At 56.8% G+C, this 11,605-nt stretch overlaps 2 protein-coding genes across 2 annotated transcripts; both read left to right on the top strand.

The window, feature by feature from the left end:
- The first annotated feature begins 8,179 nt into the window (after positions 1 to 8,179).
- On the top strand, positions 8,180 to 9,564 carry LOC147965444 (uncharacterized). The gene is made up of 2 exons (XM_087530459.1): positions 8,180 to 8,997; positions 9,336 to 9,564. Exons 1-2 carry the CDS (start codon positions 8,180 to 8,182, stop codon positions 9,562 to 9,564), a joined length of 1,047 nt encoding a protein of 348 aa, XP_087386585.1.
- Positions 9,565 to 10,701: 1,137 nt separating this feature from the next.
- LOC147965445 (uncharacterized) lies at positions 10,702 to 11,319 on the top strand. The gene has a single exon (XM_087530460.1). It carries the CDS (start codon positions 10,702 to 10,704, stop codon positions 11,317 to 11,319), a length of 618 nt encoding a protein of 205 aa, XP_087386586.1.
- The last annotated feature ends 286 nt before the right edge of the window (positions 11,320 to 11,605 follow it).

Genomic DNA, 11,605 nt, shown 5'->3' on the forward strand with positions numbered 1-11,605 from the left:
GTAATGGTGCCAGAAAAGAGTCTTGATGACCCACAAGTATAGGGGATCAATCGTACTCCTTTTGATAAGTAAGAGTTGAGGGAGTCCTGGACTAAGGGGTCCTTGGGCGTCCGGCCTGTTAGCCATGGGCCGGACTGATGGGTTGTGCAGATATGAAGACCGAAGACTACACACGTGTCCGGATGGGACTCTCCTTGACGTGGAAGGCAAGCTCGGCGACTAAATATGTAGATTCCTTTCTTTGTAACCGACCTTGTGTAACCCTAGATCCTCCCGGTGTCTATATAAACTGGAGGACTTAGTTCGGAGGATAGACATTATCATAGCCATACAAGCTGGACCTCTAGGGTTTAACCATTATGATCTCGTGGTAGATCAAGTCTTGCAATACTCATATTCATCAAGATTAATCAAGCAGGACGTAGGGTATTACCTCCATAGAGAGGGCCCGAACCTGGGTAAAACATTGTGTCCCTTGTCTCCTGTTACCATCGACCTAAGACGCACAGTTCGGGACCCCCTACCCGAGATCCGCCGGTTTTGACACCGACATTGGTGCTTTCATTGAGAGTTCCACTGTGACGTCAATGACAGGATCGATGTCTCAACTTGTTCTCAAGGATAATATCACCACCGGAGGAACGCTGGCTCCAGGCTAAACCCTCTGTGTCGGGGGGATGGACCCCGGGCAGGCAACGGAACCCGGATCCTCTTCAAAAAAACAAAAGGGTTGGCACCGCCCTTTAATAACGGCACGCGCTTGGCCGGGTCGCTCGACCCGGCCAAGCCCCGCGAGCCGGCCAGACTAGCCGACCTGGCAAGACACGTCGACTCGGCCCCAACACCTAGCGCAAGACAGCCGAACCCGGCACGACCAAAGCCTCCTCGACAAGCTACCACCACACGTGGCGTGCTACGCAATCCAGCCACGGGTCAACTCCCGTCCCATCCAGGCTGTATGATGGGATGAGACTTCAATCAACGATGACCGAGGTAACAGTGCCCCGCCCATGCCTTTGGTCAGCAGGAACGTGGCAACAGTGCCCCTCACCTACCCGCTGACCAGGGCCGGCATGGCTACAGTGCCCCCGCCTTCACCGCTGACGACAGCAAGCGGCATCCTGACGAAGAGCACTATACGCGACTCGACTCAGCCACACCCTGACGATCGACAAGACGGCGCACAGTCCCCCTAGGCATGCGGGGCCCGCACCTAGGGGAACTCGGTGAACCACAAGCCCTCGGCGGGACCCAGCCCGGGTTCCCGGACACCGACAATACGGACCCACCGACTTGTAACATTACCATTGTACCCTCGGGGGGTTGGACTATAAACCCCCCCCCCAAGAGCCCACGATCATGGGCGAGAGAGCAAGAGGGCAAGCAAAAGACACATACGAGAGAAAAGCAAGTAAGCGTAGGACTAGCCACAAAACAGCAACACCGGAGAGAAGGAGCAGCCCAAGCCTTGGCCAGCTTCCTTCTTCCTCCATACAGCTCCAGGAGCAACATTGTACTATCGATCATCCAACTACACTCGGCAGGACTAGGGGTATTATCTCTCCGGAGAGCCCCGAACCTGGGTATGTCCGGCATCCCGCGCCCGCTCATGCCAACCCCGCCTCTGGAGTCCACCAGCGCCCTCGAGCCTCCTCCTCTCTTTAGCCATCCCTTGGCATCTGTCGTGCGCCCACCATGATAGTTGGCGCCCACCGTGGGGCAGCTCGAGGAGCTGGCCGGGAACATGCTTCAGACAGGGCCCTTCTCCTACACCGACGAGTCCTTCGCGCTGGCGGACGACGTCGTCGGTGCGCTTGTTGCCTCCTTCGACGTGCTGCGCATCTCTGATGCGTTCGCGACTGACGAGTACCCCAGCGAGGTGCTCAGCTACTCTGACTCTCCCCTCTCCCTCGGCGGCGGCATTTCCGCCGAGGCAATGGACGTCCACGTGGAGGTCTTCATCACCGGTGACGGCGCCTCCTCCTCGTCGAGCAAGATGAGGAAGGCTGCCGAAGCCAGGGCCGCAGCGGATCGGATCGAGCTGTCTGATCCGTTGCGCGCCGCGATGCAGAGCCTCTGCATCCCCATCGGCACCGACATCGACGCCACCAACGTCGCTGAGGCCCGAACCCAGCTCGAGGAAAGGCGCCAGCAGATGCTGGACCTATCCGAGACGCTCGCCACCACTCAGCATCGCCTGGATGCCGCTCAGCTGGAGCACGATGCCGCCTACGAAATCACGCCCACCGCCGCCGACCCAAGCCGGGTCACCGACGTGCGTGCCCGGGGAGGAGCGATTGGCCGGGCCCTTGGCGCCATCCCAACCGTCTACGAGACCTGAGCGAAGAATATGCGTGCTGCCTAGGCAGCCGCAGCCGGCCTAGACTAGCTCGCGGGTGAGCAGTTGAAAGAGCGCATCGGACGGATGCGCGAACTCCTCCACGCCGCCAACACCCAGCAAGACCGCCTCAACCAGCTCGCCAAGCCGGCGGGATCCGGCTCCGCCCGCCTTGGCGGGCCCGGTGAACTTCTGCACAGCGCTTCCTCGCCACCCGGCGAGACGCACTCCGACCGAGCCCGGACTCGGCGCGACCCGGCCGCTACAGCCGCCGGCGGATTGGGCGACGAGTCCATCCTAGAGATCCAGCGCGGACCCGGCCAGCATGGCCGGTGTCCGGCTCCAATCGACCCGGCCACCCATGGCCTGGCCGCAAGTCGACTCGGTCCGCGCACCATCGACAAAGCTGACGCTCGCCACCTCCTCAATCAGCTCGCTCGCTCCCTGGAGGTGGAGGAGAGCGGCGCTATCGGGTCGGCGTGCTTCGGCCCGCGCTGTAAAGCCCCAAGACCGGAGCTTCAGATGCCCTCCAGGGTTTTCGGGTTTTCGTCGTGTGATTTGTTTGGTCCGTTGCATTTCATCTTTGCATCATGTGCATTGCATCATGTCATCATGCCATCATCTCATAAGTCTTTTGCATCTCAACTAAATAAATTGCATGGATCTTTGATCCATATAAATCGAGGGAACTCACATGGTGATTCTCTTTATAACATATCCTCCCGATATTAGGGAGCTATATTAAATATTCCATCTTTGGAATCACCCATAACACACGTGCAAAATATTGTCCATGTCTATTCCTCTTCGAGTTTGATCTTCAAACCTTGCCAATATTTTCTCATCCCTTTTATCGAGGCTCCTCTAAAAATCTCAGCCCATTTAGAGTCCTTTCGAATGGGTTTCAAAATTAAAACATGTTGAATTAAATTCAACATGTGCGAATCTATTGTTCTCCAAAAATCCTCTTGCCATTTTATTTAAATTCCTCACATTTTTGTGAGTCCAAGAAAATTATCCGCTTGTCCAATTTCTTCCCCTAACACCTCCTTCCTTTTTATTCTCTTCTTTGTTTTTTTTTCCTGTTTCAGATATGAGAGAGAGGAGTTCAGCCTATCTGGCCTTCTGGGCCTCTCAATCATCCGTCAGCCCACCTAAGCCCTCTCTCTCTACTAGGCCTCCCTGGCCCAAGGTTTTCCCGCAGCCCCACTTCAAACCCTAGGCCCATATTCCTCTAAGGCCCAGCCTCCTTTTCCCTAACCCTAGTCTTCCTGAGCCTGATTCCCTCGTTGCCATCTCTCTCCCTCGACCCTTTCCTCTGCCGCCACCTCCTAGCGATCCCCAGCGCGCGCGCCCGATTCCCTCGAGCCCCGCTCGATCGCCTCGCGCACCCCATCTCCCTCGAACCCCCTCCTCCTCCTTCGTCCCTTTTCCCTCGCGCCGCCAGAAGCTCCCTCGACCTGCCCGCGCCCCTGCTGGCCCTCCTCCGACCTCATCCTCACGAGCACGGCCACCGGGACGCCACTTCGCCGGTCCCCGTCGCTCCGCCTCTCCAGGAGCCAGCAGGCGCGCCGCCGCCTCGCCAGGAGATCGTCGCATCGTCGGAGTACGCCAAGCGCCACCACCCCGTTCGGCTCCCTCCCCGGAGGCCGCCACCGTGACCCTGCCGGCGCCCGCCGTCCTCCACGAGCAGCCAAGCCCCGCCATGGTCGCCCCCATCCTGCTGCTTCACCTCGCCCGGCCCTGTGCCACCTCGTCCACATCGCTCTTCAGTTCGTGGCCGCCGGCAACCACCTTGTCTCGTTGCCACCTTGCACCAGCGCCGCGACTTGCTCCTCTGCTCGCTAGTCCCTGCTTCGCCGCTGCGCCTCCCCTGGCCTCGCTGCAGTGTTCTTCCTCGAGCCACCCCTTCATGGTTCCTCTTTGCTGTGGACCGCCAAGTACCACCGCCCCGAGTCTTTGCCTTTGCTTCGTTACCGAGACGAGACCGCCAAGATGCATCCTGGTGTCGCCGAAGACACGTGCACGACTACATGACGACCCGCCAAGACCGACTACAATGCCCGAACAAGCACTGTTTTCGTGGATGGCGCCAAGTTCCACTACCGTCGATCTCGAAGACCTCGGATTCACCAAGTTCCCACGACGACAAGTGTGACCCTTCGGTTGCGCCTAGTTCATCTACACAAAAACACCTCATGTCGGCAAGACCCGCAAGTCGGACCCCGAACGATCGATGTCTCGTGGACCGTGTACAACTACCGTCACTCGAACGTTTACAGAACATGGACCGTCGACCCTCGAAGACCCGTCGACGGCAAGTTCCTTATTGATCTCGAACACCTACAGAGTGTGAACATCTACGAAGCGAGAACGACTACTTCCACTACCGCCGTCGCGAGAACGCCTACTTCCCTCTATGAACAAGAATTGTCCCCTTTGCACGCTCCGAAGGTATAACCCCGAGACGACGTCCGTGAACGAATGCTTGCGATGTTTGAGATGCTCATGTTCAAACCGTGTCCGAATTTTTGATGCATGTTGCCCCTCTTTTTCCTTGTCACCATCATCGACTCATGGGACACCCGGTATCCGGGAGAGCCCCACCATCTTTTGCACGCTCCCGCCACACTTTCTTTTGCACCGACGTCTCAATGAGTTGTCGGAATCGGAACGTTGTCGTGGTACTGTTTCGTTATCGTCGTCGTGGCACCCCTTTTGTTTCCGCCACGATGACAAATGCCTCACTCTTATCATGTTAGCGTTTAATAAAACTTGCATAAAACTTGAACATGTCATCCACATCATGTTAACAACATTTGAATGTTTAAAATTGTTGTTGCATTTAATTGCTAAATGCATATGGGGATTTACCGGATTTGTTGTTTGTTACATCCGGCCCCATTTAAATTGATTAGATGGTATAGTTTTTGTTATGCTTCACCTCTTGCCATGTTAACCAACATTTAATATTGTTGAGTACCTAAACAAGAGAGAACTAAATAATTGATGTGGTGTTCCGTCAATATGCAACCCGTTTTATATTGAGCTCCACTTAATTTGTAGTATTGTTTCTTGCACTTTGCCATGACATGCTTCTTTAAACCGGACATGCATCATACTTGGTTGTGCATCATGCCATGCTTGTGTTGGTTGTTTACTATGTTGTTTGCTTCTTTCCGGTGTTATTTTTTCGGGTTGGTTCCGATAACGTCGCGCTTGTGAGGATTCATTCGACTACATCCGTTTATCTTTTTCATGGACTCGTTCTTATTCCTTGCGGGATCTCAGGCAAGATGACCATACCCTCCAAATCACTTCTATCTTTGCTTGCTAGTTGCTCGCTCTTTTGCTATGCCTATGCTGCGATACCTACCACTTGCTTTTCATGCCTCCCATATTGTTAAGCCAAGCTTCTAACCCACCTTGTCCTAACAAATCGTTGTTTGGCTATGTTACCGCTTTGCTCAGCCCCTCTTATAGTGTTGTTAGTTGCAGGTGAAGATTGGAGTTTGTTCTTTGTTGGAATATGGATATTTTGTTGGGATATCACAATATCTCTTATTTAATTAATGCATCTATATACTTGGTAAAGGGTGGAAGGCTCGGCCTTATGCCTGGTGTTTTGTTCCACTCTTGCCGCCCTAGTTTCCGTCATATCGGTGTTATGTTCCCGGATTTTGCGTTCCTTACACGGTTGGGTTATAATGGAAACCCCTTGACAGTTCACCTTGAATAAAACTCCTCCAGCAAGGCCCAACATTGGTTTTACCATTTGCCACCTAGCCTTTTCTTTCCCTTGGGTCGGCCGGCTCAAGGGCCATCTTTATTTAACCCCCCCGGGCCAGTGCTTCTCTAAGTGTTGGTCCAACTGAGCGATGTCCGGGGCTACCAGGGGCAACTCTGGGCTGGCCTACCCGACGTTTTGCTCATCCGGTGTGCCCTGAGAACGAGATATGTGCAGCTCCTATCGGGATTTGTCGGCACATCTGGGTGGCTTTGCTGGACTTTTTTTACCATTGTCGAGGATGTCTTGTAACCGGGATGCCGAGTCTGATCGGATTGTCTTGGGAGAAGGAATATCCTTCGTTGACCGTGAGAGCTTGTGATGGGCTAAGTTGGGACACCCGTGCAGGGATTTGAACTTTCGAAACCGTGCCCGCGGTTATGGGAAGATGGGAATTTGTTAATGTCCGGTTGTAGAAAACCTGAAACTTATCTTAATTAAAATGCATCAACCGCGTGTGTAGCCGTGATGGTCTCTTCTTGGCGGAGTCCGGGAAGTGAACGCGGTGTTGGAGTTATGCTTGAACGTAGGTTGTTCTAGGATCACTTCTTGATCATAGTTTCTCGACCGTGCCTTGCCTTCTCTTCTCACTCTCATTTGCGTATGTTAGCCACCATATATGCTAGTGCTTGCTGCAGCTCCGCCTCATACTTTTACCCTACCTATAAGCTTAAATAGTCTTGATCGCGAGGGTGTGAGATTGCTGAGTCCCTGTGACTCATAGATACTTCCAAAACTAGTTTGCAGGTGCCGATGATATCGTGCAGGTGACGCAACCGAGCTCAAGGAGGAGCTCGATGAAGATCTCGTTCATTGTGTTGTTTCGTTTCAATTGATCAGTAGTGGAGCCCAATTGGGACGATCGGGGATATGTGTAGCATTTGGGGTAGTCTTCTTTTATTTTGGGTTCCGTAGTCGGACCTTGTGTGTGTCGGGATGATGTATTGTTATATTCATGTATTGCGTGAAGTGGCGATTGTAATCCAACTATGTATCTCTTTCCCTTATGTATTACATGGCTTGTGTGAAGATTACCTCACTTGCGACATTGCTTTCAATGCGGTTATGCCTCTAAGTCGTGCTTCGACACGTGGGTGATATAGCCGCATCGAGGGCGTTACACGTGCATCCGGGAGGAGCCCTTCCCCAAAGGATTCATGCTCCCACGCGACACCCCCAAGTACAACGGGACAGTGAAGCCAGAAGACTAGCTCACCGATTACACCACGGCCATTGGCATCACCGGTGCCAATCATCGTCTCGTCGTGCGCAACGCACTGCTCATGCTCCAAGGGTCGGCCCGCACGTGGTTGAACAGCCTGCTGATGAGCAGCATCAACACGTGGGTGGACTTTGAGGAAGCCTTCGCCCGCAACTTCACGGGGACCTACAAGTGGCCCGGCCGCCCTAGCCAGCTCGCCATGTGCATGCAAGGGCCTACGGAGACCGGTCGCAAGTACCTCGCACGCTGGACCGAGCTCCGAAACAGCTGCGAGGGCGTCCATGAAGTCCAGGTGATCAAGTACTTCGTCAGCGGGTGCCGAGACGGCACCCTCCTCAAGCACAAGCTCTTACGCTCTGAGCCGACCACCATGGTCGCGCTCATGGTGACGGCGGACAAGTACGCCACCACCGACTCCGCCATGAAGATCTAGGTGGTGCTGGATGAAGCCGGCAAGACGAAGCCGGTTCCCCCTCCGACGCCGGCTGACGAAAGCAGCCGACAGCAGCATCACCAGAACAACAAGCGCAAGGCCGACCAGCCAGCACCGCGTCAAGACAACCGGCTCATCGCGGCCACCGAGCCCGCGGCGGACCCGGCGGCGAAGCGCCGGCAAACCGGCAAGATGGCATGGCAACCCGCCATGAGCTTCGAGCAGATGCTCGACGCCCCCTGCAAGCACCACAGCGGCGCAAAACCCTCCACGCACACGCTTCGGTAGTGCGCCATCACCAAGCGCATCATGAGGGGCGACGTCCCGCCCCCTCTGGCTCCGGCTCCACGCGCTGGACAGCCGCTTTCGCCTCCATCGCCACCTCCAGCTGGTGGCACGATGCGCGACGACGCCTACCCGGACCAAAACGCGGCCTACATCGTCTTCACCAGCCTCGGCGACGACAAGCGCAGCGAGCGCCTCCTTCGGCAGGAGGTGAACACCGTCGTCCCGGCCAAGCCGGAGTTCATGCATTGGTCGGATCGCCCAATCACCTGGACCCGGGAGGATCACCCGGCAGTCATGCCGAGTCCGGGTGGTTACGCCCTCGTCCTCAAACCCACCATCGTCGCGCGGCGCACATGCAAGTTCTCCCGAGTCCTCCTCGATGGCGCCAGCAGCATCAACATCCTCTACCGCGACACGATGACCAAGCTCGGCCTCAAGGCCGAGGACCTGGAGCCGACCCAAACGATCTTCCACGGCATCGTGCCCGGCCTCTCCTGCTCCCCCATTGGCCGGGTTCGGCTAGATGTTTTGTTCGGTGACAGCGGCCACTTCCGGCACGAACCGATCTGGTTCGAGGTGGTGGACCTGTCCAGCGCGTATCACGCATTGCTGGGCCGGCCCGCGCTCGCCAAGTTCATGGTGGTTGCCCACTACGCGTACCTGAAGATGAAGATGTCGGGTCCCAAGGGCCTCATCACCATCACCGGCGATTACCGCAAGTCCCTGGAGTGCGCCCGAGACGGCGCCAAGTTGGCCGAGTCGCAGGTCATTGCCGAGGAGCGACGCCAGCTCGACCAGATCATCGCCCTGGCAGGCGAGGCCTCTGCCGCGTCGATCCTGACCTCAGACCCGGCCGACGAGGCCGCCTTCAAGCCCTCCAAGGAGACCAAGAAAGTGAAGCTCAACCCAAAAGACCCCAGCTGCAGCAAGTACGTTGTCATAGGTGCCCGCCTCGACAACAGATAGGAAGGCGAGCTCGTCGACTTCCTCCGTGAGAATCGGGATATCTTCGCATGGACCCCAGGGACATGTCGGGTATCCTGAGGAAGTATGTCGAGCACAAACTTCACGTCCGCAAGGACGCCAAGCCTGTCCGTCAACCCCTACGTCGATTTTCCGAAGAGAAGAGAAGAACCATTGGAGAAGAGGTCGCCAAGCTTTTGGCAGCCGGCTTCATAATGGAAGTGTTTCACCCCGAGTGGCTGGCCAATCCAGTCCTCGTCCTGAAGAAGAACAAGACCTGACGCATGTGTATCGACTACACCAGCCTCAACAAGGCCTGTCCCAAGGATCCGTCCGCCCTCCCGCGGATCGACCAAGTCATCGACTCGACTGCCGGGTGTGAGCTCCTGTCCTTCCTGGACGCTTACTCCAGCTACCACCAGATCAAACTGGACCCGGCCGATGCCCTGAAGATGTCCTTCATCATGCCCTTTGGGGCGTATTGCTATGTCACCATGTCGTTCGGCTTGAAGAACGCCGGCGCCACCTTCTAGCGCTGCATGCAGAAATGCCTGCTGCCGCAACTCGGCCGCAATATCCACGTATACGTGGACGACATCATGGTGAAGACGAAGCAGCACCTCACGCTCCTCGACGATTTGAAGGAGACCTTCACCAACCTCCGCGAATACAAGATCAAGCTTAAACCGGAAAATGCGTCTTCGGCGTCCCGGCCGGAAAGCTATTCGGTTTCCTCGTCTCGGAACGTGGCATTGAGGCGAACTTGGAGAAGATCAAGGTCATCGAGCGCATGCGCAAGCCGGCTTGGCTGCGTGACGTCCAGAAGTTCACTGGATGCTTGGCCTCGGTCAGCCGGTTTCTAAGCCGGCTGGGCGAGAGGGCGCTACCCTTGTACCAGCTGATGAAGAAGACGAGCCCGTTCGAATGGAACGGCAAGGCAGACGAGGCCTTCCAAGACCTCAAACGCATGCTCTCCACCGCACCAGTCCTGGCCGCGCCGACCGACAAGGAGCCGTTGTTGCTCTACATAGCCGCGACCTCGCTGGCAGTCAGCACAGTGCTCGAGCGACCAGAGAAGGGCAAGATCCAAGCCGTCCAGCGCCCAGTCTACTGCCTGAGCGAGGTGCTCTCCATCTCCAAGAAGAACTACCCGCACTACCAGAAGATGTGTTATGGCGTGTACTTCACCGCCAAGAAGCTGAAGCAGTATTTCCAAGAGCACGTTGTCACTGTGGTCAGCACGGTGCCTATCAGAGAAATCATCGGGTGCCGGGATGCCTCTGGCCGGGTTGCCAAGTGGGCGATCCGGCTAGCCGGCCACACCATCCTCTACGAGCCCCACACCGCGATCAAGTCTCAAGCCCTGGCCGACTTCCTCGTCAACTAGACCGAGACCCAGTACGTGTCGCCGCCTCCCAACTCGACGCATTGGCGCATGCACTTCGACGGGTCCAAAATGCGACTCGGCTTGGGGGACAGCATCGTATTGTCGTCCCCAAAGGGCGACCGACTCCGCTACGCGCTCCAGATCCACTTCGCCGCCTCTAACAACATTGTCGAGTACGAAGCCCTTGTGCACGGCCTCCGGCTTGCCAAGGAACTCGGCATCCGACGCATCCTGTGCTACGGCGACTCGGACCTGGTGGTGCGGCAGTGCTCCGGCGAATGGGATGCCCGCGACTCCAACATGGCAAGCTACCGTTTCCTCGTCCAAGAAGCTGTCCGGATCCTTCGAGGGCTGCGAATTCCTCCACGTCCCGCGCATGGAGATCGAAGCAGCCGACACGCTCGCCATGATCGCCTCGTCACGACAAGCCATCCCGTCCACCGCCTCCCTCGAGCACCTGCGCAAGCCGTCCCTCAAGCCATCGCCGGACTCTGAGTCCATCCACGTTCCAGACGACCCGGCCGCACCTGAACCCGGCCCGGGGACTGCTGAACCCGGCCCGGGGGCTGCTCAGCTCAACCCGGCCACCATCGACCCGGACCCGGCCATCGCCATCCCCGACCCGGGGGCTTCTCAACCTGGCTCGGGGGCTGCCGACTCGGAACCCACCCTGGTGGCCGTCTTCGCCGTGGTTGCGGCTCCATCTTGGGCCCTCCCAATATCAGAATTTTTGGAGAACGGAGTTCTCCCCATGGACGAGACCGAAGCTCGGCAAGTACAGTGCTTGGCGTTCTCCTACGGCATCATCAAAAACGAGCTCGTCAAGCGCAGCTCCTCCGGCGTGTTCCAGCGCTGCGTCGAGCAGGAACGGGGCATCGACATCCTCCTCGACATACATTAGGGCGAGTGCGGGCACCACGCAGCATCACAATCCCCGGTAGCCAAGGCGTTCTGCCACGGTTTCTACTGGCCCACGGCCCTCCAAGATGCCGAGTTGCTCGTCCTCAAGTGTTATGGATGCCAGCGCTTCAGCAAACGCAGCCACCAGCCGGTGCTCCGCACCATGCCGATCGCCTGGCCCTTCGCGGTCTGGGGACTCGACATGGTGGGACCCTTCAAAACCGCTCGAGGCGGCATGACACACTTGCTGGTGGCAGTGGCCAAATTCACCAAGTGGATCAAGGCAA

Source organism: Triticum urartu, chromosome 6A (genome assembly GCF_056163025.1).
Source record: "Triticum urartu cultivar PI428250 chromosome 6A, HENAU_Tu73, whole genome shotgun sequence".
In the NCBI taxonomy this organism is placed as follows: Eukaryota; Viridiplantae; Streptophyta; class Magnoliopsida; order Poales; family Poaceae; genus Triticum; species Triticum urartu.